This window comes from Garra rufa, chromosome 20 (assembly GCF_049309525.1).
Source record: "Garra rufa chromosome 20, GarRuf1.0, whole genome shotgun sequence".
Classification (NCBI taxonomy): Eukaryota; Metazoa; Chordata; class Actinopteri; order Cypriniformes; family Cyprinidae; genus Garra; species Garra rufa.
This window is the reverse complement of record NC_133380.1, coordinates 22,589,946-22,615,915: the sequence shown is the minus strand read 5'-3', so window position 1 is coordinate 22,615,915 and position 25,970 is coordinate 22,589,946. Positions and strand designations below refer to the sequence as shown.

The window sequence follows — 25,970 nt, the reverse complement described above, 5'->3', positions numbered from 1 at the left end:
TACTTTATTTCAGGATTCTTTAATGAATAAAAAATTAAAAAGACAGAATTTATTTAAAATTGTATTTTTTATCAAACAATATACACTACCGTTCAAAAGTTTGGGGTCAGTAAATTTTACTCTTTCTTTTTTGAAAGAAATTAATACTTTTATTCACCAAGGATGTGTTAAATTGTTAGAAAGTGATCATAAAGACTTACATTGTTAGAAAAGATTTATATTTTAAATAAATGCTGTTCTTTTTAACTTTTTACAGGTCCAAAAAAAAAAAAAAAAAAAAAATTGGCGGCACAACTGTTGCCAACATCGATTATTCAAACAATAAATCAGCATATTAGAATGATTTCTGAAGGATCATGTGACACTAAAGACTGGAGTAATGGCTGCTAAAAATTCAGCTTTGTATCACAGGCATAAATTACATTTTGAAGTATATTAATATAGAAACTTTTATGTTATATTGTAATAACATTTCGCAATATTACTATTTTTTTTCTGTATTTTTGATCAATTAAATGCAGCCTTGATGAGCAAAAGAAAGTTCTTTAAAAACATTATAAGTCTTAGTAATGCCAGAAAGAAATTATATTTGGCATAAATACAATGAAGCATATTTTCAGGATTTTTTTTTTGTTCATACAAAATTAAGCAAAAAAAAAAAAAAAAAATGACAAAAAAAGCTAAAAACAAAACCACAAAATGTTTATATAATGATAATATATATGCATTGCTGCCTTAAATTAATGCTGTAAATGTTTTTAAATAAAAACTAAATATTAAATTACAACAATCATTTTACTGCAATACAGCAAAAACAAAATCTACACAGAATTGTAGAAAATAATGGGTATTACTAGACAATCAATAGAGAAAAGCAGCTCACTGTATTTGGTTTTGGTGAGCACAGAGCAGTTCTCTGAGCAGCGATCCAGAACCATTTTTGGGCCGAAAAGGTTGGGACAGCACTCCAGCTTAATGCAGGTTTTCCGACAGAAATCAGCCACCTGGTCTGCAGTGCGAACAATCTCTACTGTCGCTCTGTAGCTCTTCCCTTTGTACCTGTGAAGCACAAAGTCTGGTCAGAAAACCAAAACCAAACTAAACATTTAAATTAAACATTTCCTGATAATTTACACCCCCCATATCATCCAAGATGTTCATGTCTTTCTTTCTTCAGTTGAAAATAAATTAAAGTTTCTGAGGAAAACATTCCAGGATTTTTCTCAATATAGCGGACTTCAATAGGGATCAAAGGGTTGAAGGTCCAAATAACAGTTTCAATGCAGCTTCAAAGGGCAATACACAATCCCAGCTGAGGAATAAGACTCTTATCTGATTAAACGTTTGGCCATTTTCTAAAAAAAAAAAAAAAAAAATAATGTATATATTCTTTTTTTTAACCACAAATGCTTACCTTGCACTAGCTCTGCGTTGTGCGTCTACGACTTCACGCATTACGTAATCACATTGGAAAGGTCACGCATGTTTAGTTCTTCGTCTTTGTACTCCGGTTCAAAAAAGTAGGGTAGAGCGAAAAACTTCAAAATCGTGACAGATTGTTGTTTGTTGCGTTTGACTTTCTTTGCACATTCGCTTTGTAAACTCTGTAATCGCCACTTCCACATGACCTTTCCAATGTGACTAGCTAATGCGTGAAAGTCAAGCTTTGTGTTAGAGACTGTGCTGGTTCGACGAGCCTGGAGACGTTCTCAAATGATAAGTACTTTTAATAGTGAACTTCAAAAGGGGAAACAGGAGAATGCCACACACATTTCACTTTCAATGACCGACAAAGACAAAACTCAAAAGACAGACTTATAAAGCCAAACTAATCAGGAAAACACAGGTGATACAGATAATGAGCAAACGAGGACTAATCACAGGACTAAACCAAATCATTACAAACAGACGGGGGAAGACAGAGGGAGAAACCAAATAACAAACAGTGCAAAACAAAGGCAAAAGACAAGATACATAAGGCTACATATGACATTACGTCCCCCTCCCGGTAGGCGCGTCTCGCGCCGTGATGGAAACACCGGGGAGGGTGGGCGGGCGCCCTGGAGGCCGTTACGTGGCAGGACCTTGCTGGGTTGGGAAGGCCTCCAGGGCGGAACAGGAATCCATGGCGGATCAGGCGGCCACGGCCGGACAGGCAGTTCGAGGAGCCATGGTAGATCAGGTGGCCACGGCCGGACAGGCAGTTCAGGTGGCCATGGCGGACCAGGAGGCCACGGCCAGACAGGCAGTTCAGGTGGCCAGGGCGGATCAGGCGGCCACGGCCAGACAGACAGTTCACAATGCCATGGCGGTTCAGGGGGCCATGACTGGATAGACAGTTCATAGTGCCATGGCGGGTCGGGAGGCCATGGCCGGATCAGGAGTTCGTATGGCCGTGGTGGGTCAGGAGGCCATGGCCGGGTCAGGAGTTCATATGACCATAGTGGGTCAGGAGGCCATGGCCGGGTCAGGAGTTCGTATGGCCATAGTGGGTCAGGAGGCCATGGCCAGGTCAGGAGTTCGTATGGCCATAACTGGGCAGCCCCCGTGGCCTTGGCCTTAGCCCTTGGCCAGGCCACGTGGACTAGGGGTATGTAGCCCCCCCCCAAAATTTTCTTGGGGAGATTCAGCAGTTCATAGGGGGGGTACTCTGGACGGCTGGACGGAACCAGCTGAGACTCTGGAAGACTAGACGGGACCAGCGAAGGCTCTGGACGGCTGGACGGGGCCAGCGAAGGCTCTGGACGGCTGGACGGGACCAGCGAAGGCTCTGGACGGCTGGACGAGACCAGCGAAGGCTCTGGACGGCTGGACGGGACCAGCGAAGGCTCTGGACGGCTGGACGAGATCAGCGAGGGCTCTGGACGGCTGGACGGGACCAGCGAAGGCTCTGGACGGCTGGACGGGGCCAGCGAAGACTCTGGACGGCTGGACGGGGCCAGCGAAGGCTCTGGACGGCTGGACTGGGCCAGCGAAGACTCTGGACGGCTGGACGGGGCCAGCGAACGCACTGGACGGCTCTCTGGAGGAGCGGGCTCTGGACGGCGCTCTTGAGGAGCGGGCTTTGGACGGCGCTCTTGAGGAGCGGGCTCTGGACGGCGCTCTTGAGGAGCGGGCTCTGGACGGCTGGACGACCCCAGCGGAGATTCAGGAGGGCTGGGCGTCTCCAGCGGAGACACTGAAGGAGCTAGCTCTGGGCGAGCGGTCACTGGAGGGCGCTCTGGCGGCGCGGTCACTGGAGAGCTGGGCGGAACCAGCGGGGTTTCAGGAGAGAGGATTGGGGCCGTGAACTCCATAGGCAGAGGCAAATCCATTATGTCTATAACGTCCTCTTTGGCCGGGCACTCCGAAGTATCGACCATCTTGGCCGGGAGATCGGGAGCTGCGGTCATTTGGGCCGGGAAATCAGGGGTTGTGGCCATATCGGCCAGGGAATCAGGAATTATGGCCATCTCGACCGGGAAATAAGGAATTATGGCCTCTTCGGACTGGAAATCAGGAATCTTGGCCCTCTCGGCCAGGAAATCAGGAGCTGAGGCCTCTTCGAACGGAAACTCAGGAATTTTGGCCACCTCGGCCGGGAAATCAGGAATTATGGTCATCTTGGCCAGGAAATCAGGAACTACGGCCCTCTCGGCCGGGAAATCAGGAAATGTGGCCTCCTTGGCCGGGAAATCAGGATCAAAGGCCATCTTGGCCGGGATTTCAGGAACAGAGTTCATCTCGCATGCAGACTTGGGTTTTGTCGCCGTCCTGCGTGCGGATTTGCGTGTTGCAGCCCTTTTGGTTTTAGGTGCTGGCGTGGCGGCGGCCATCTTTGGTGTTGACGCTGTCGTGGTGGCGGCCATCTTGCGTGCAGACACCGGTGTGGTGGTAGCCAGCGGTATTGGGCTGAGGAAGACTATGGAGCTTCGGAGGATCTCAGGATGTTCAGGGTGAGGCAGGCGGTCTGAACCGTTGAACCGGTATGCGGAGGTTCTTGGCGTTGGGTGAGCTGGTGCGATGTGATGTGTTTCTGAGGGGGTTGGACGTTGTTTAGAACTGTCATGCTCTATTTGTTCTATCTCAAAATTGGAGCAGTTTAAATAGAGAATGATATTGACTAATTCGACAAACGGAACATCATAACCAGAGATATCACAACGAATGGATTCTTCGTCCAACCCCAACAGAAACACAAAGCCGAAAGCGGCGTCGGACCAGCTCACCTGATGGTAAAGCTCAATGAAATCCTCTACATACCGCTCCAACTCCCAACCGCTCTGCCTCAAGCTCCACAGCCGTTCCTCAGCGCTACTGTTTGTCGGTCATTCTGTTAGAGACTGTGCTGGTTCGACGAGCCTGGAGACGTTCTCAAATGATAAGTACTTTTAATAGTGAACTTCAAAAGGGGAAACAGGAGAATGCCACACACATTTCACTTTCAATGACCGACAAAGACAAAACTCAAAAGACAGACTTATAAAGCCAAACTAATCAGGAAAACACAGGTGATACAGATAATGAGCAAACGAGGACTAATCACAGGACTAAACCAAATCATTACAAACAGACGGGGGAAGACAGAGGGAGAAACCAAATAACAAACAGTGCAAAACAAAGGCAAAAGACAAGATACATAAGGCTACATATGACACTTTGTGGGTCAAAATTATATAAATTTGTATTTTTTTTTTTAGAAAATGCCCAATCATAAGCCCTTTAATAAACCAAAGTCCACTATATGGAGAAAAATCCTGGAATTTTTTCCTCAAAAACCTTATTTCTTTTTGACTGTGAGTAAATTATCAGGACATTTTAATTCTAATCCTTTAAATTCTAAATTATAATAAAAAAAACAGATAAAAAGCATTTGCATAACTTTCATTAGGGTGACCATATGTCCTCTTTTACCCGGACATGTCCTCCTTTTTGGCTATAAAATTATGTCCGGGGGAATTTTGTAAAATACCATAAAATGTCCGGGTTTTTTTACCTCATTTCACTGACCGTCATTAATTCAACACTTTAAATGCAGCCACTGCCCACCGGCATTATTCTGAGGTACCTGTCTGATGACGCGAAAGACCCAGTGGTCAAAACAAAACAAACGAGGAGCTGCGCTGCAAGAGCTGTGTGTCACTAACATGTAGTGATGGGTCGTTCTTGAACGATTCGTTCAATTTGAACGAATCTTTAATGTGACTCGGGAAGAACGAGTCATCTCGGGGAGTGATTCGTTCAGTCGCTCATACGCAATTGCGCAACTATGAACGAACGACTCAAACCCGAAGACTCGAGAAATGAACTAATCAATTCTGTTTCCGGCTCAGGCAGCATAGGTAAAGCGTATGGGGCTGTCACGTGATGAACGAACGACTCGAACCCGAAGACTCGAGAAATTAACTAATCAATTCTGTTTCCGGCTCAGGCAGCATAGGTAAAGCGTATGGGGTTGTCACGTGATGAACGAACGACTCGAACCCGAAGACTCAAGAAATGAACTAATCAATTCTGTTTCCGGCTCAGGCAGCATAGGTAAAGCGTATGGGGTTGTCACGTGATGAACGAACGACTCGAACCCGAAGACTCGAGAAATGAACTAATCAATTCTGTTTCCGGCTCAGGCAGCATAGGTAAAGCGTATGGGGTTGTCACGTGATGAACGAACGACTCGAACCCGAAGACTCAAGAAATGAACTAATCAATTCTGTTTCCGGCTCAGGCAGCATAGGTAAAGCGTATGGGGTTGTCACGTGATGAACGAACGACTCGAACCCGAAGACTCAAGAAATGAACTAATCAATTCTGTTTCCGGCTCAGGCAGCATAGGTAAAGCGTATGGGGTTGTCACGTGATGAACGAACGACTCGAACCCGAAGACTCGAGAAATGAACTAATCAATTCTGTTTCCGGCTCAGGCAGCATAGGTAAAGCGTATGGGGTTGTCACGTGATAAACGAACGACTCGAACCCGAAGACTCAAGAAATGAACTAATCAATTCTGTTTCCGGCTCAGGCAGCATAGGTAAAGCGTATGGGGTTGTCACGTGATGAACGAACGACTCGAACCCGAAGACTCGAGAAATGAACTAATCAATTCTGTTTCCGGCTCAGGCAGCATAGGTAAAGCGTATGGGGTTGTCACGTGATGAACGAACGACTCGAACCCGAAGACTCGAGAAATGAACTAATCAATTCTGTTTCCGGCTCAGGCAGCATAGGTAAAGCGTATGGGGTTGTCACGTGATGAACGAACGACTCGAACCCGAAGACTCGAGAAATGAACTAATCAATTCTGTTTCCGGCTCAGGCAGCATAGGTTAAGCGTATGGGGCTGTCACGTGATGAACGAACGACTCAAACCCGAAGACTCGAGAAATTAACTAATCAATTCTGTTTTCGGCTCAGTCCATTTTAAGCCTCAATTTCAACCAAATGCGTAGTTAATGCGTGGGTGGGGGGGTGCATCCTGGGGAGGGTGTCCTCTTTTTGGATTCTCAGAATATGGTCACCCTACTTTCATACTTTAACAAACCTGTTTGGTTAGCTTTTTACAGGTACCTCTGTAAAAGTAATTTTTTCCTTCACTTTGCAGAAAAGAAATATCTAGGGCACAATATACTCACTTGGCTTTAAGTGTCTCTCCATGACCCTGCCAGCGGCCCTCTTGGTCCAGCTGCAGCTCTCTCAGCACTCGACTGGGCTTATAGGCAGAATTTATCAGCAGCGTCAGCACCTGCACAGACCACAGGTCAATAGGTCAGCATTACAAACTCAAAGCTAAGTCTTAACAAAATAGAACAGTTATTCTGTAAAAATCACCATTGCACATAATTGAAAAATACTATTAATTAAGACTTAAAATACTATTACTAACATTTACTCATTGTATTTTGTTATCAGAATGAACAATTTAAAAACTACTGCAAATAAGCAGACTTTTACAGCTAACCTCCTTTAACACCAGGACACAGTTCCCAGGTCCAACACACTGCGGCAGCTCTGCGATACGGCCCTTATTGAGGTAGGGCCCTGAGAAGCAGCGATGGTTAAAAAAGATCTTAGGGCAACAGTATTTCCCATTCGCCTGGCCTGCTGGTGGCACACAAACAAGATTAAAATAGTACCACGTTAGAGTCCATTGAGCTTTTACGACTGTGTAAAATGGCTGACAAGGAAGACCATGCAGGTGTACAAGCACTCACCCATCTCAGCCTGACTGCTGTTAATATGTTGTTTGGTTGTATCAGGTGAGGAGTCTTTGGATGGTACCCGCCTGTGATGAAAGAGATAAATGAATGGGTAACACTTTACAATAAGGTTCATTAGTTAAACATTAGTTAATGTACTAACTAACATGAACTAACCATGAGCAATACATTTGTTACTGTATTTACTAATATTCATTAACGTTAGTTAACGAAAATACAGTTGTTCATTGTTTGTTCATGTTAGTTCACACTGCATTAACTAATGTTAACAAGATTTTAATGATGTATTAGTAAATGTTGAAATTAACATGAACAAAGATTAATAAATGCTGTATAAGTGCAGGTCATTATTAGTTCATGTTAACTAAAGGAAAGGAAAGGAAAGGAAAGGAAAGGAAAGGGGGGTGAGTGAGGCCAAGTATGGTGACCCATACAAGGAATTTGTGCTCTGCATTTAACCCATCCAAGTGCACACACACAGTAGTGAACACACACACACCGTGAACACACACCCGGAGCAGTGGGCAGCCATTGCTGCGGCGCCCGGGGAGCAGTTGGGGGATCGGTGCCTTGCTCAAGGGACTCACCTCAGTCGTGGTATTGAGGGTGGAGAGAGTGCTGTACATTCACTCCCCCCACCTACAATCCCTGCCGGACCTGAGACTCGAACCTGCAACCTTTGGGTTACAAGTCCGAATCTCTAACCATTAGGCCACGGCTGCCCCACGGCTAATGTGGTTAACTAATGTTAACTAAGGAACCTTATTGTAAAGTGTTACCAATGAATGTTTTTCTATAATTAAAACTACTTGAATTTAATTCAAACACTTTTGTGTCTTACTTACTGTTTCTCTGGCTGAACAACTGCAACCTTTCTTTGTTTCTCCACTGCAAAGAACAGATAAAATATGAATCTGAGTCTTTAACAAGCCAGTATGAAACACAACATCATTTTAAAAGATCATTTATGTGTACAGCATCTTTGCATCATAATTTTTTTGCAGTAAAACTGACCTCTGGGCTTGCAGGGGTGCTGAAGAGGATAGCCATTGGTTTCACACCAGCTCACTGGAAAAACATCCATGGAGTCAGTGTGAACTATGATCTCTGGGACGGATTGCTTCAGACCTGAACAAAGAGCAAGAGAGAGAGATGAATAAGACTCTAACCATCTGACCTTTGGTGATGTCTATAAAGGGTTAAGCCCAGTTTTATATTAGACCATTAGTGGCTATTTTTAAATCAGGGAGTCTGCTTTGTTAGTTTCCTCTGAAGCCAAGCAGACACTGCATAATTATTTTTGGTCATTCAGAGCTGCCATAGTGCATACAAAAGGAGTGTTGATGTCACACCTTCCAAACGAATCCACATGTGTTGACCTTTGACCTTGGTGACAGTTGCTACGTGAATGTTTTCAGGGCAGAGTGGGTTGACGGCCTCCAGCATCATGGATTCTTTAATGCACTGATCAGAAGGGTCCTACAAGGAAATCCAAAAAGTCAATGTCAGAAAGTCACATCAGCTACAAAAAAACATTGATAACCGAACCTAGCAAAAAAGTATTCGATTTAAAATGCATTTATTTTATACGAAGTCTATTAACATATTTACTGACATACCGCTTACATAGACTTACTGAAATCAAAATTTTAATTAAACTTTATTTGGAGTACTACTGGTGCACAATGCACATTTCTTAATATTAAGTCTAAAATATGTTTTAATGTCAATGATGAGGAGTGTATGATCTTGAAATAATATTGGTCTTTAAATGGAAAAAATGTAAAGTGTACCTAAAGTATACTTACAATAGTTTCAATTTAGCACAATTAAATATACTTAAGTACATCTTTAGTTGGACTTCAGCACAATTAAAGTGCATTAAGTACAAAATTATTTGTTCCAGTTTTGCAGACTTTAAATATACCAGTTTAGTATACTAAAAGTACAACTGCAGGGTATTTTTATTAAGTACACAATATGTAAATGTATTTGTAGTATACTTAGTATGAAATAAATGTATTTTAAATACATTTTAGTATATTTATTTTTTTTACTACAGAAGATTTTAAAAAGTAAAAAAGTTGAAAGAAATGAACACCTTTATAGAACAAATATGCATTAAACTGATCAAAAAGTAGCAGTAAAGACAATGCTATAAAATATTTCTAGGTGCTTTTGAACATTCTATTCATCAAAGAATCCTGATTTTTTTTCTAAAATAAAAACAAACAAAAAAAACTTCAAACTTTTCAAAAATGTATAACATCACATTAACATTAACCATAAAAGAAATTACTTTGTGTAACTTTTAATGCAACAACTGCATTTGTAATGTGTTTAAAGGATTAGTTCACTCCTGAATTAAAATTTCCTGATAATTTACTCACCCCCATGTCATCGAAGATGTTCATGTCTTTTTTTCTTCAGTCGAAAAGAAATTAAGGTTTTTGAGGAAAACATTCTAGGAATTTTTTCCATATAGTGGACTTCAATAAGTTGAATAAATAAAGGTCATATCTAGCAAAACAATCTGTCAATTAAAAATAATAATAATAATAATAATTTTATATACTTTAACCCCAAATGCTCATCTTGCTCTAGCTCTGTGACTTTACACATTATGTTATCAAATTGGAAAGGTTACGCATTGTTAGTTTGTCATCTGTGTACTTCGGTGTGCCATCTCATTTTCTCCTACAGTACATAATTATGTAATGTGTGAAGCCCAGCTAGTGCAAGACGAGCATTTGTGGTTAAAAAGTATAGGCTCTAGCTTGTATAGTATAGTATAGTATAGTATAGTATTTTTTTTAAATAACAGATCATTTCGCTACATAAGACCCTTATTTCTTGGGATTGTGTAGAGCCCTTTGAAGCTGCAATAAAACTGCAATTTGGACCTTCAACTCGTTGAACCCTTTTAAAATCCACTACATGGAGAAAAATTCTAGAATGTTTTTCTCAAAAACCTTAATTTCTTTTTGACTCAAGAAAGACATGAACATCTTGAATGAGACAGTGGTGAGTAAATTATCAGGAAATTTTTATTTTGGAGTGAACTTAAATGTAAATGTATTTGTGTCATGCCACTGTAGATATAAATATGCAGAAAGAGAAACTCACTGGAGGAAAGCATTGCTGAGGGGCTGCTTCAGCTTCACATTGCTTTAGATAGTCTGCCCAGTCAAAGTCCTGACCTTGGAACCCTACACACACAAACACAAACACACACACACACAGAGGTCAACACGTGCAACAACCTGAGAAACCGTCAACTGCGTGACCAGCGCCCTAATATACATATAGATTACAAAACAACTTAAACGCTAGATGAAACAAGATTTTTAACTTTGAAGTAAATCACAAACAGCCCCAATGGCAATCCAGATGATGAACTAATCAATATGTTGATTGGCAATTAGCAGCATGTGAGGCGTAAACAAAATCTGACAATAAACACTTTGAAATGTGAGTGCTTAAAGGTCCAAAGACGTCAAATAATGTCTCCCAGACTAAGACCACAGTGTATCAACACAAATTGGTGTCAGGAAAACACCTGGAAACCAGATCAAAACAAAATGATGAATCATATTTATGGATTCCTCATCCATATGGGTTTATGTTTGGTAAAGTCCAAAAGCCTCAAGCCTCAGTGTATGTTTCCAGCTGTTAAAATGGGGAAGAATCCATAATGACATGGCCAGCCGTCCCACACCAGCCATTAGGTCTAATGACTGCTCTGCCGGGCAGTATAACTGCCAGTGAATGAAGCCATTTTTCAGGACAGGAGCATCCTAGAGTAAAAACACTGCTCGCTCATGTGTTCGCATTACCACAAAACCAATGTTTCATGAACAGCAGGATGAAGTGAAATGCTTGGTGGCATATCCGAGAAGAATGATGCAATTTTTCCATAAAGACAGTTCAGGACTTGTAAGACAGCATTCCAAGAAATGAAGCTGTTCTGAAAGGAAAGGGTGGACCTCTTTTCTATTAGGTCCTTATTATTAATAAATAGCATTTGTGTCATTTCACTTTCTTACTGTATATGAAGATTAAAAGCAGCCTGTATTAGGGCTGTGCAATTAACTGCAATCGCAAAAAAAATCGCGATTTAAGCACATGCGATTTCTAAACCGCATAAGGCTGTGATTTTATCTATCCCCCCCAACGGCACCCCCGCCCCCCTTGAACGTCAAGTTCATTTTATTTTCGATATAGCGCCAGATCACAATAGAAGTCATTTAAGGTTATCTTTCCTATAGAACAGGTCTACACATTGTTCTCTTATTAAACAAACTAAACTGCCTGATGTTATTTATCTTATTTACACGAAGGCATGTAATTTCTGTCTCTACATGGTCGCGCGTTTACAATGACTCCTCCGCGAAAACACGGACTGGATCGCGGACTCCATTCATAAAAACCTAATTTACTATAGCGCGGAATGCCACGGAATTCGTCGATTTTTGGATCAATAAATCAAAAGTTGGTCTGTCACTTAATTCAAATCGCGATATGGACTAGTGTCTGTGAAAACTGAAATGCAAAAAGACGGTTTTAATATGAATCCTGCATGTTCCGTTTGCCTCTGTATGTATGAATGGCGGAGACGCGTTTTATTTTTCTACTACATGCATACTGAAGCACACGTGACGCTCCCGCTAATTTTAGGCATTTGCATCTCACATGAACAGATAAACTCAATCTCCAAAGCTGCTGCGAGTTTCACTTTTACCGTTTCATTTGAGAAAACTAGCATCATATTATACTGTACACACAGAAACTTCATGGCAACCTGTCAAAATAAAAGTATGGTTTAACGTGAAACAGAACAATATTAGTCTTGTATTACTTTTGTACAGTATAATGTAGGTGTTTATATATTCCTATTTAAATAATTTACATAGAATAATATATATGATAAAAAAATAAATATTTCAACAAGATTAACCACTTAATTATTATTTAAACGTTTCAAACTGAACATAATTTTTCTTCCATGTATTGATTTTACAAGTAAACCTCTGTTTGTTTGCCAAAAATTAAAAGGGTTTATTTTTCATTTGATTAAAAATAAATAAATGTTTATGCTTTTTGATTATCAGAAAAATTAAAAGACATAAGAATTTCTAAAAAAAAAAAAAAAAAAGAAGGCAAAAGATTGTAGAGCCCTCAAAATGTTAAAATAGAGAGTTTTGGACTTATTTTTACACTGAAATGAATGTTTTCGTTATTAAAGTACCGGGAAAAAAAGTAACATGGCTAATTTATTTTATGTTGTCTGTTTTAAAGACAATTTTACTACAGTTTTGTTTATTAAACTTAATACTATGTTATTTCATTGTGAAATGTTTTGTTATGCACTTCTTGTGCACTGAATACATTTAGAATGTATGTATGTAGCTTGTTTGAAAAAGCAAAAAAAAAAAAAAAATTCGCAAATAAAATCGCAATCGCAATATTCGTTCAAAAAAAAATCGCAATATGATTATTTTGTCCATATTGGACAGCCCTAGCCTGTATCTACCGACCTGGGGGAGGGCTGAGCTTGACTCCGTTCTTCAGACTCCACTGCGTAGGAAAGATTCCAGGACTGTCTCTGTGACACAGGAACAAGCGTCTGCCTCCCTCTTTCTGTGCTTCGTCTCTCATATCATCCATTTGCACCAAAAGAAAATGGTCATTAAACACCTGTCAAACACAAACAAATAGGTAAATGAATAGAGCATATACGTCCTAAACTAGTTCCTGTTCATCTGGAGCTCAGTTATCTGGAATACACCCATGTTTATTAAAAACACCCATCCTTCACTGTGAAATGCCTGACCTTCATGTGTGGATAAAAACTGAGAGGACTAATTCTTTTGACTCTTCTGAAGGCCTGCTTCAGCCAACATGATTAACAACAAGCATACTAACTGAAAATTGGAAGACATTTATGGTAAAGCTATTTTAAAACCCCAAATTAGCACTAAGACAACAGGTCCAAACTTCAAGAGTTTAGTGTGTTAAAACACATTGTAGGGGTGATTAGAAATTATGGGTGAGAAATATTATGATTAGTATAGGGGAGGTAGGGTCCATCATGTTACCTTTGCCACAGTGGCCGGACTAATTGTGAAAGGAGCTGCTGGGTCCACAGCTTCCAACTTCATCCCTTCAGTAAAGGAGTGTGGATTGATGGCTGATCTGTCCTGAATACAGAAACAAGTGTAGAGTCCATCAATATGACAAAAAGTAAGTAGAAACAAACAGAAAAAGCTATTTCTAGCCTTTCATCCATACTATTATTATAACAATCATACCTTGATATGTTGGCTATGTTTGGAATGTAATATTAGCATACTAACTCAATACTACACCGTATGTACTGTATACCTTCAGTATGATTTAGATTTTTAACATATTCAATTAACAAACAGGCATTAGCATTGTTAAACACATTCAACGTTTAGAGAAAAAAAATACTAAATACATAAATATATACAAGCAAAATTATAAATTAAACTGAAATTAAGATGGATTGATCTATATTTTCTAAGCAATTTATTGCATTTTTCAGTTGCTTTAAAAACTTTCACATCCTTTTTAAATACCAGAAGATTTGGAGCAACTTTAAAATATTTAGATTTTTAAAAATAGTATGTAAAAATAGTATGTGAAACAAGATGCATACAACAATAAACAATAATCAAGCTAATTGCTAAATTGTTGTCACATTACTTTATTATGTTACATGCTTAAAGGGATAGTTCACCCAAAAAATGAAAATTACCTCATGATTTACTCATCCTCAAGCCATTCTAGATGTATATGACTCTCTTCTTTCACATGAATACAATCAGAGTTACATAAAAAAAATTTGGCAGTGAATAGCTGTTAAGATTTTGGAATCCAATAAAGTTCATCTATCCATCATAAAAAGTGCTCCAAACAGCTCCGGCAGGTTAATAAAGGCCTTTTGAAGCAAATCGATTTTGTTTGTGTAAGAAAAATATCTATATTTAAAGCCTAATAAACCGTAATCTCTAGTTTCCACTTACTGTCGTACATGCGTTCAGGCGAAGGCGTAGCATAAGCTCTGGTGAGAAGTGACGAACGTGGAAGTGTAGGAAAGACAGCAAAGCGTAACACTGGTCATGAATTACTACAAAACGAGGATTTGTAAAGAAAAATGTCAGAGGATTTCGATATAAACTAAGAGGAGACTGGTTTTCCTTTGCTGTAAACAAAACTTCTTGTGAGACTAGCATATTCTCACCGGAGTTTATGCTATGTCTACGTCCTACGACATCCGCTGGAATGCCACTCTCTTGGGAACACACAAAGGACAGTTAGCAGAAGCTAGATTACATATAAAGTTTTAAATATGGATATTTTTCTTACACAAACACATCAATTCACTTCAGAAGGCCTTTATTAACCCCCAGAGCCATGTGGAGTAGATTTTATGATGGATGGATACACTTTATTTTGCTTCAAAATCTCAACACCCATTCACTGTCATTCTAAAGCTTGGAAGAGCAAGGACCTTTTTTATATAACACCTATTATATTCGTCTAAAAGAAGAAAGTCATATACACTGAGAATGGCTTTAGGGTGAGTTAATCATGGGGTAATTTTCATTTTTGGATGAACTATCGCTTTAATTCAACAAGTAAAAAGCACATTCTGTGTAAGCAGCTCCCAAAAGATGCCTCCATCCAAGCTGACTTTCCAACCCACTCACTACAAGGACAATCACCCTGGAGTTAATCATCCTGCAATTAAGTGCTTTGCTCAAGGGCACAAAGGTCACAGTGGAGCTCCATAACTCTCCAGTTTATGGATTGCACCAACAGGGTTCAAACAAGCAACCTTAAGGTCAGAGTCAAGTTCTTCCAAACATGTGGTAGTTACTCAGTATTTACTGACCCTGTAAAACTCCTCATTGATGCTGGAGTCCTGTGTCTGAGAGGAGACGGTCTTCTTAACTTCCTCCCATTCAGCTTCAGTGCGCAGGGCGAGCAGAGCTACAAACAAATATACACACAAACACACGATCACCTCTCTGCTGACCACATCACGTGTTTATCTTCTAAAAGCTAGTGGACTCTGATCTAAGCCTATGTAAACCCTTCCCCCATCCACCAATCCCTACTATTGATTAGCTCAACTGTAATATGTGGGTCTCCTAGGGTGAAAGTACTTTAGTAGCGCTTACGAGGACAATTCGGGCTCCCTACCTTTTTGTCCACGATCTAAACTTCCAGCATGAAACAGTTCAGTTGATTTGCACATTAATAGGTCAGGAAGAATCAACCGTGAATCCTGTTGGTCTGTTCATTCATCTACTCTGTAAGGAATCATCTAGCCACAGCAACATGCAGCAACAACAACCTTAAATATCCACATTTATTTCCAGTTTCTGCTTCTGTTTCCATGGTTTTAGCTGCACTGACCACTTACATACTTCAAAAGATAGCTAGTGCTTGGATGTAGTACTGCGTTAAGCACATAAACATGAAAACTGGCCATGCTAGTAACAAAATCATACACTGTGTAGAGCATTCTAATTTAAAAATTGTTACATACTATGCAACTAAGTTAAATTATGATGGGCTTTAAATTTGATTTCTGATGGTTTATAAATGATGACTGCTCACCCGCTGGAGGTCTAAGGGTGCAGCTGTGCTCCTGTGCCCAGCCTGGCAGATGAAGCAGAGGGTCCAGGTAGAAGACCCAGGTGATGGATTGGGTGTCAGGGAGCCCGTCTGTGCCGGCGTATCGAAGCCGCAAACGGCCCCCTACATTCTCCTCAATCACTGCAGACCAGACCACCCCAGCATCTTGACGGTCCACTAACTCGACATTTAGACCCAGACTTAACAGATCTATAGGATTACAGCCACGCTGAGCCTACAAACAAACAAGCAAAAGACGCACAAACACAGATCATTTATTATGTAATATCTTAGCAATAACTATGAAAATTTTATTGATGTGCTACAATCTTCTGTTTAAAGACCTCAGTTATAACAGTACATCATTCATTTAAATACTGTTTGAGGCTTTATGTTTAAAATTTAAATGGCCATAAATTTTCTACTCGTTTTTTAATTAATTGGATGCATTAAGAGCTAGGGGTGAAAACTTTTTGAATTTGAATATCAGGGTAAACTTCTGTAGCTTCTAAAGGGCAGTAATTAAAGAAAAAAGTAGGATATTTAGGCAAAATAAGAAGAATGTACACATTTTCATTCTGTTGAAAAGTGTGCACCCCCGGCTCTTAATGCATGTTTTTTTTTCTTCTGAAGCATCAGTGAGCATTTGAACCTTCTGTAATAGTTGAATATGAGTCCCTCAGTTGTCCTCAGTGTGAAAAGATGGATCTCAAAATCATACAGTCATTGTTGGAAAGGGTTCAAATACACAAAAATGCTGAAAAACCAAAGAATTTGTGGGATCTGAAGGATTTTTCTGAAGAAGAGCAAGCGATTAAACTGGACTCATGACTATCACAAGAATCAAGAGTACTGTGTATGTGAACTTTTGAACGGGGTCATTTTTATAAATTCAACTATTATTTTCACTTGAGTAGAGTAAATGCCTTTTATTTAAAATATCTTATTCAGGTCAGTACTACATATAAAATAACATGCATTTTGCATGATCCCTCTTATTTTGGTAAAATAATTAACAGATTCTGCAAGGCTTATGTAACCCTTTGACCTGTATTATTCTAATGATTTTAATAGTCTCGCTTCCTCATCTTTGTATTTTGCTTTTTGATTTTACTGCAGTTTGGGTTGGTACAACATTTTAATGTTCATAAAATAAGTAACTTATACTTGCCAAGGCAGCATTTATTTGATCAAAAATACAGTAATGCTGTGAAAAATTTGTACAATTTAAAATAAATGTAAAATTTGTGTGATGTGATCGTTTTTTTTTTTTTTTTTAAAGAACATTTATTAGAAACATCAAATGTCACGTGAAAGGAGGAAATGCCTCCATCGCAATATGACTGTGCGCGTTCTGTGTTTTCAAATCAGCGTGAATGAACAATATAATGGAGTTAATGGGCTAGTTTAAAACTAATTTAAAACACTGAGTAAACAACTCACACACTTAGATATAACCACTTTGTTACATCAAAATAAGACTTATAATAGCGTGAAAGTTCTGGGAAAAGTCATGGAAGCTTGGTGAAATTCAAAGCAAATCTCCGTGTGACAAATATTTACAGAGCTTTGATGACTGATGAGCCGAAAAATTAATAGTTTAAAGTTAACTATTTAAAAGAATAGCTGAACATAAGTTCACAAATAAAATATATTGTTTAAATTGCCTTGAGTTATAACTTTGAAATAAATGCTTAAAAACACTAACTTGGGATGGGATTCATACTTGGCTTTAATAAACAGTATATAAATTACAACCGATCTCCGAATGCGAATGAATGGACTCCATAGGACGAAATATTAGGCTTATATGAGGCTCTTTTTACAACTAGAAGGTTAATATTGTTTTTCACTTGCGACAAAACAATGAATTAGCCGTGCATTTATATGGAAATATGCTTTAGGAGCTATCCATCCTCACATTCGGTGATCGACACTTCTTGAGTGGCAAGACGGCTGCGAGCGGAAACTCAAACAGTGAAAGTGAGTTGTTCAAAACCTTTCTTTTTAGTAAACTCTGTGTACACAAACAATGTTCTCAATGCTCAAGTTCATGTGTAGAGTCCCAGGCGATACTTCGAGCAAAGTTTCATGGTGTGTCGAGCCTTGTTAGTGTTGTAAAAATATTGATTTTGATGCGCTCAAATTTATGCCCCTAGTACTCCCATTCACCGGCCATTGACCACAAAACGAAATCACGGTCAATCTCAAAAACGGCTCGTTTGTCGTAATTATGCTTTTAGATATATGTTTGTCTCGTTTACAGTAAAAAAACAGCCCAGGTTGCATTTTGGCAATAGTTATCCTTTAACCAAGAAAATGTGCCTTTGACATGAATTTCATACATCGCTATATATTTTCACCTACATTTAAGGCATTTCTCTTACCCCTTCCAGTAGACTAGCTGGTACACTGCAGGATTCAGCCAGAGCCTTCTCCAGCAGCGCTTCCCAATCTTGGTGCTTCTCGCGGACACCTAATCACAAATTCAGAGGATTTTAAGGACATAGCAGATCTTCAGACTCTCCGGCTGACAGATTTATGCCATTCTGCGCTTATGATGGCTTCACCATTGACACAGTATTTTGGGCCATAAGCACAGCTGTCAATAAGGCACAGACAGCCAGAAGCAAAATGCCAGCAACCATCTGGACTCCCCCACGCCTGCACCTACTGCACTCTATTGCAGGATTTTATTAATAAAAAAAGCTTTAAGTATTAAAACGGGTCTTTTAATAATTTCAGAGGAGTAAAGGCCGTGCCCATAAGCAAGCTGCAAGCTAAATAAAAGCCCCAACACAAACACCCCTCCCCCATTTCCTGAATATGCCCACAAATCGACTGTGAACAACCACCTACAGGAATTAGCACTGCGCTGCAAGCAACACAGCACTTGAAGAATATAAAGAAATATGCAAATTTGGCACCGTGTGGATGAGGTACACAAAGCTTCTCAGAAATGAGAGCATAACCTCTGCAGAGCCTAAATTCAAATCATCTTTACCTAAAAAGTCACACTTTCTCTTGAGTGAGTGACTAAATGAAACAATTAGGGTCTAATTATCATAAATTAAATTGCACAGTGAAACTGCTAAGTCGTCACAATTCTCTGCTCACCCTCTGGAGGTCTCATCGGTCGGCCCTGCTGCTTGCTCCATCCGATCGGGTGCAGGTCAGCGGTCATGATGTCGCACCAAAAGTCAGCACGCCGGTCATCTTGGTAACCCTCATATCGTAGCAACAGCAGCTGTCCGCAGGTGGTGATTATTGTGGCCACCCAGTATGCTGTTTCTGATTCAGTACGCACACACACCTCCAGCTTCATTCCAGGAGTTAGACCCGTCTCCAAGCCCTGGTCCACCTGCAAAGGAAAAACACTAGTCTGAGCAGATGATCCAAACAGACACACAGCCAGGTGATGCCTGGTGAGTTAAATACAGGGCAGCATGTTCATGGATAACAGTGAAGAGTATAATTTTGGTCTTACTGGCTGGCAGTGTTATTTCAGTGTTTATATACTACTAAAGGTTTTATTAATAATTGCAATTTGCTTTTATTTTTATATTTTCAGTTTTAGTATTTTTTTTATGTGTTTTAGTTTTTTTTATTGCTATTTATTTTTTAGTTTTAGCAATTTTAATACTTCAACTTATTTCAGTTAGTTTCAACTTTATCTAATATTTATATTTCATTTAATTTTTAAATGGATTTTTCATCAAAAAAGGAAATTTCCCCATGATTTATTCACCCTCAAGCCATCCTAGGTGTATATGACTTTCTTCTTTCGAATGAGTACAACTGGAGTTATATTAAAAAATGTCCCTTTCAAGCTTTATAATAGCATTGAATGGGTGTTGAGATTTTGAAGTCCAGTAAAGTGCATCCATCTATCCTAAAATATACTCCACATGGCTCCGGGTGGTTAATAAAGGCCTTCTGAAGCAAATCAATATGTTTGTGTAAAAAAAAAAAAAAATTATAAACCGTCATTTCTAGTTTCTGCTAACTGTCGTACACATGTTCTAGAAAGAGTGACATTCCAGCAGATGACGTAGGATGTAGGCGTAGCGTAAACTCAGGTGAGAATATGCTAGTCTCACAAGAACCAAGTTTTGTGTCTCCTCTTGGCTTATATCAAAATCCTCCAACATTTTTCTTTACTAATCTTCGTTTTGTACTTCTAATTCGTGACTAGTGATCTCTCCACTGCACTTCTGCATTCGTCAAAGTTTTAAATATGGATATTTTTCTTTTACAAACACATTGATCAACATCAGAAGCCATGTGGAGTACTTCTTATGATAGACAGATGCACTTTATTTTGCTTTAAAATCTCAACAGCCATTCACTGCCATTATAAAGCGTGGAAGAGCCAGAACATTTTCATAATAACACTGTCTAAAAAAAGAAAGTCATATACACCTAGGATGGCTTGAGGGTGAATAAATCATGGGGTTATTTTCAGTTTTGGGTGAGCTATCCCTTTAAGCTTTTTTAATTTTAATTACTAACAATTTTAATAGATTTCATTATAGAAGAATAATTACATTTTAAAACAGGTTTCACAAACACTGTCTGCCATTGATCTTAATACAGATAGTCCCCTCCTCGACTACTTTTTGGGCCACTGCTGCTGGGCTGGGCTTGTCAAGATGTACAGACAATCTACCAACTTGTCTTTGCATGTTAATTATTTCACATGTCAAAAAGAATTACACAATTGACCTTTAAATAACAAAGCATAAATTCAGTGTGATAAATTAAATTAACTTAAGGGGCAATGTTTGCCCTCTGTAGTTGATTTTCAAGGGCATTTTTTCTCTTTACAAGGGCTTTCTGTCTCTAAACATATAAGCACATTGCATGCCATGCACTTGTGTCAAATACTTCAACTGAAATACATTTTTAAGGTGAACAAATGGTTGCCTACCCTACCAGTCAAAAGATCTTTAATGTTTTTTTTAAAGAAGTCTCTTTTGCACCCCAAGCCTATATTTATTTGATCCGAAGTACAGCAAAAACAGTACAATTTTGAAATATTTTTACTATTTAAAATAACTTTTCTATTTTAATAATTTTAAATTGTAACTTATTCCTGTGATTTCAAAGCTGAATTATCAGCATCATATGTGACCCTGGACCACAAAACCAGTCATAAGGTTAAATTTTACAAAACTGAGATATACACATCATATAAAGCTCAATAAATAAGCTTTCTATTGATGTATAGTTTGTTAGGATAGGAAAATTTTTGGCCGAGATACATCTATTTGAAAATCTGGAATCTGAGGGTGCTGAGAAAATCACCTTTAAAGTTGTCCAAATTAAGTTCTTAATAGGGTTGGGCGATGTCGACCAATTTGGCATCGTACGATGTCTAATGTGAAACATCGCGATGGACGATGGCATCGTCTGCGGGGGGCGGGGGTGAGGGATGGTTGTTGTTAAATAATTTATTCATAACGAATTAATTAATTGTAGCCTACCGTGTCCACCAGTGCTTAATTTGAGCCTGATCCTATTCTGGAAAATGTCCGATTTTGGATTTTTGCATTCCGGTATTTGTTTTTAAAGATCCGGCATTAACAAGTGCATTAGATCGTGACAGTGCGTGCATGCAGACGAGACAAGAGCAAGCGCGGGTTTATATAGATGCATTTGGAGGATGTGTGTTGGTCCTTAACATATTTTTGACCAGTCAGCTTTTTTAAGTTCAATAACGCTCTCATTGTTTGCTTACTGCTTAACCCACTCTCTCCAAACGCATTTACTGAGCAGCAGAATGTTTAGAGAGAAAGGGTAATATCAGAAATAATACCAAATCAAGCGAAATATCATGTATTAACATTATAAACACTATAAACATAGCTATAAGTTAGTTACCCTGACGCCTGACCCAAAACGAATGATTTAAATATAGAGGTATTTAAAACAGAACAGAAATGAAACAAAATATATAAAGTTAAGAAACTAAAACAAAGCGAAACTAAAAATAGCGCGTTGGGCTCACGCACCTCTGTTTTTCGGCACAAATCCAAGTGTTTCCATATTCCTAATGTATTTGAATGATAAAGTGTTATTTATAATGTATACTAGGCTTTGTATTGTACATTCGTATTTCGATGGAAAAAAATATATTCTCTTGTTTTTGTTCCAAGCTCTGTTCATTATGGTAAAACCATGAAAAGGGCATATTTGGTGTAGTTTATTTAATCTAATTTAATTCAAATTATTTTGATTTTTTTCTGCTGTTTTTGTATGCCTCATTTATTAATGTAAACGAACTTTCATGTAATTTGTTAGGAGTTCACTGTAATTTGTATTGTGATCACTAACAACTTCCTTGTTATTATTTCCTCATAATAATAATAATAAAATAAGTAAAGATGCAGAAATTGAAAGCATGCATTTCATTTGGCTTTAAAGTGATTAAGTGTGTGTTTTTCGTGAGCGGGTTGCTGCTGCGGCGGGGGCGGGGCGGAGGATCGCGATGCCGGCTCAGCATCGTGATGTCTATTGGCCATCGGCGATGGACGATGGCATCGTCTATCGACCCAACCCTAGTTCTTAACAATGCATATTACTAATCAAAAATTACATTTTGATAGGTTTACAGTAGGAATTTAACAAAAAATCTTAATGGAACATGATCTTTACTTAATTTCCTAATGATTTTTGACATAAAAGAAAAATCAATAATTTTGACCCATACTATATATTTTTGGCTATTGCTACAAATATACGCCAGCGACTTAAGACTGGTTTTGTGGTCCAGGGTCACATATGATTCTTCAGAAATCATTCTAATAATCTGATTTGTCGCTCAAAAACATTTATTATTATTATTATGTTGAAAAGAGTCGAGTAGAATTTTTTCAGGTTTCTTTGATGAATAGAAAGTTCAGACGAACAACATTTATCTAAAATAGAAATCTTTTGTAACATTATAAATGACTTTATCATCACTTTTCAACAATTTAAAGCATTCATTCTAAATAAATCGAATGGTAAAGTGTATAATGTTACAAAAGCTTTTTATTTCAGATAAATGCTTATCTTTAGAAAAATGTACTCAACTGTTTTAAATAGCGACAGTAATAATAATAAACAGCAAATCAGCCCATTAGAATGATTTCTGAAGGACCATGTGACGCTGAAGACTGGAGTAATGATGCTGAAAATTTGGCTTAGATCACATAAATAAAATAACTCAAAACAGAAGATAGCAGTTATTTTAAATAGTAAAAATATTTCACAATATTACTGCTTTTGCTGTATTTTGGATAATAATAAATAAATGCAGGCTTGGTGAGCAGAAGAGACTTCTTCAAAAAACATCAAAAATCTCACTGTTCAAAAACTTTTGACTGGTAGTGTATATTATCAACATCAAATACATTCAGCGACTCTGACAATCTCACAGCTATAGGTCACTCAGTGACCTCTGCAGGCACTAAATCCACAGTAAACCCTCGTATTATACTATATAGACTATGATGAAAAACATTAAATTAGAGGAACTGACTACAGAGACTACCCCCGCAGTTTAAACACCTAGGGAATTTCGGTCAGTTTCAGCAATATTCTTGCCCCATGCCCTGGTTAATTTCTGACCCAGCAAATAAATTCTTTAAGATCTAAATGGTCACTTATTGGTCTTACACATCCCATGAGAATACAAATACATCACTAATGCATAGCAGGTCATGAGAGTGTTGGCTTTGCAGAATTTGCTGACAGTTTTCTTGTATGCTGGCTCTAGTGCAATCTAAATTTCTGCCTTTGCCACAGAAGAACACAATGTCTCAATTAATTGGGTTTTGGTGGATTCAAACCTGATTCTTTTTGAGTGATTCATTAAAAGCACCAGCTCAAAAAGTGTCATTAGTCTATGAATCATTCCAGTAGCTCTTGCAGAAATAGCAAGGTCATGGATTTCATTCCAAGGGAATGCATGCACTGATAAAATGTTTACCTTGAATGAAGTCGCTTTGAATAAAAGTTTCTGCCAAATGCATTAAAATGTTAAATTAATCAGACTACTCTAGCTGCGTGCATCAGTCTAATAGAAAAACATGTTTTATCACATTCAAATTAGATTAAAAGCTTTCAGCTTGGTTAAAAAAAATCCTTTCTTTCCTGAAGATTCTGGAGGTTCACTGTAGCGGTGCAGAACAAACACAGACTGGCCCCGTTTACTCACGTGTTTAAACGCATGATGAGGAACAGAAAGTGCCCCGGTTTCCTCCAGGTAGTCATCCCAGTTAAACTCTGACACATCCTGACCAGAGTCCGCATCTGAAACATTGAACAACCAATACCTAAAACACAGTCCACTCCTCTCTCTCCACACACAGCCTCATCACCTCACATCAAACCATGTCAACAGAGCGTGAAAGTGAGTGCTGATATATAAATAGTAATAATAGGCAGGAGCTCTCGCAACTTTTTTCAGGTAACCTTTGCTTGAGCTTGTGCAGAAATGTCCAGCATTCTCAGTCAAGGACAAACACTGTGGCACTGCAATTTAAATATGTGCAATACGGCTCCCAATATTGTAATTTTCAGAGTCAAGGGATAGACTATAGTTTTGTTTTTCTTCAATTTATTTAGCAACAGAGTAAAATGAGAAAGAAAGAAAAGAAATAGCTTACCAGACTCCAGTGCCTCAAGGCTCATGTCTGAAGCCCCCGGAGGACAATCAAACCGTTTCTGCATGAATAATAAGGAGGGGAAAAAACAAATGAGAGGAAAACAAAGATATTAGAACGGCAATTAATATAAATGCTTTTCTGTTAAAGTATTTGCATGTGTGTGAGAGAGAATGCATGTGACAAGACAGGAACATGAGGAGACTTGCACAAGCCACATTTCACACAGCCTAGTTCATTTAAGTAAGTGGGAGGAGGAATCCTCAGTGCGAAGCTTCAAAGATAAAAGCCACTTCTGTCACTCAGACTCCCCACATCACCTTTGAGAAGCAAAAATGCACCACAATTCCTAGTATAGCTTTGCAAAATAAAAAAAAGGGTTTTGTAGATATAAAAAATATCACCTAAACCTGCATATATGCAGCGTATATATTATTAAAATTTAGATACTCGACTACAAATCTTAACTAAAAAGCCAGAAACAACTTTGAAACTGGTTTCAAACTGAAATGTCATTTAAAAATGCAAAAAGAAAGCAAGCAGCCAACAAAGTTGCATTAACTCTGTCTATTCATCCAGCGCTGTCAAGCTGTCTTTGTGAAGGTTGACGTCTCTATTAAAGGGAGTCAGACATTCTCGCTGACAGCCGCTGGCGGGCCACGACCCTCCTGCTCTGCTGGGATCAAGTCTTTCAGACCACCCCCCTCCACTCCAGCACCGTCCCGGAGCCCTGGAGGACAGCCCGGGCCACGGACACAATGTACTCGGGGTCACGGTGGTCTCCAATAGGGATTGAAAAGAGCAGCCAGGGCTGTTTAAAAAGCCATGTCGCTGTCCCTCACTATGATGATCAACTGAACTCAAAAAGCATTATGTGAAGAAATTACCCTTACAAAAAAATACCATGGTAACGACAGTTTCCGCTCAAAAAAATAATAATTTAGTAAAAGCAAATTGTAGCGTTACTACAATTGTGGGAGCCTATTTAGTCATCAAAATAATTTTTACTAGGTAGTGATTTAACTTTTTTTGTATCAGTAAGCAAATATACCGAAATTATGTAGAGTTACACTTTGTTTTAATGTCTGTTAGTCTAAAAAACTTTGATACAATATTCCCATATTTGTCTCTAAACATTATAACAAAATTTTGGCACGTTAAAAAATTATTACAACCTCACGTTGTGTCAATCATGTTTAAACTGCATCTGAAACTGTTGTCCATCATAAAAAAAAAAAATCGTTTTTTTCGCATATGAAAAAACATACAAACATTTCTGACTCAGTGTGCATGAATTTACTCATGCAATTAAAACTTCTTTTTCAAATTCATTATTACGATCCCTACTATTCTCTCCTCATCACATTTTAAACATTTGAATTCAAAATGGCAAAAAAGGGGAAAACATTAGAATTTTAAAAAGCACATCAAATTTGAAATAATTTTTTGACAGATT

General features: G+C 38.7%; 1 protein-coding gene across 1 annotated transcript in view; it reads right to left on the bottom strand.

Moving 5' to 3' along the window:
• LOC141293470 (scm-like with four MBT domains protein 1) overlaps nt 1–25,970 on the bottom strand; it is a 29,691-nt gene that overhangs the window by 1,326 nt on the left and 2,395 nt on the right. Inside the window, exons 2-17 of the mRNA XM_073825507.1 lie at nt 24,518–24,575; nt 24,067–24,161; nt 18,981–19,224; nt 18,251–18,339; nt 15,846–16,098; nt 15,115–15,212; nt 13,292–13,393; nt 12,731–12,890; nt 10,320–10,402; nt 8,546–8,672; nt 8,208–8,321; nt 8,039–8,081; nt 7,188–7,258; nt 6,935–7,077; nt 6,609–6,718; nt 884–1,059 (exon numbers count right to left, since the gene is read on the bottom strand). Coding sequence (XP_073681608.1) covers nt 884–1,059; nt 6,609–6,718; nt 6,935–7,077; nt 7,188–7,258; nt 8,039–8,081; nt 8,208–8,321; nt 8,546–8,672; nt 10,320–10,402; nt 12,731–12,890; nt 13,292–13,393; nt 15,115–15,212; nt 15,846–16,098; nt 18,251–18,339; nt 18,981–19,224; nt 24,067–24,161; nt 24,518–24,542 — 1,933 coding nt within the window. The 5' untranslated portion in view covers nt 24,543–24,575. The remainder of the gene's footprint in view (nt 1–883; nt 1,060–6,608; nt 6,719–6,934; nt 7,078–7,187; nt 7,259–8,038; nt 8,082–8,207; nt 8,322–8,545; nt 8,673–10,319; nt 10,403–12,730; nt 12,891–13,291; nt 13,394–15,114; nt 15,213–15,845; nt 16,099–18,250; nt 18,340–18,980; nt 19,225–24,066; nt 24,162–24,517; nt 24,576–25,970) is intronic.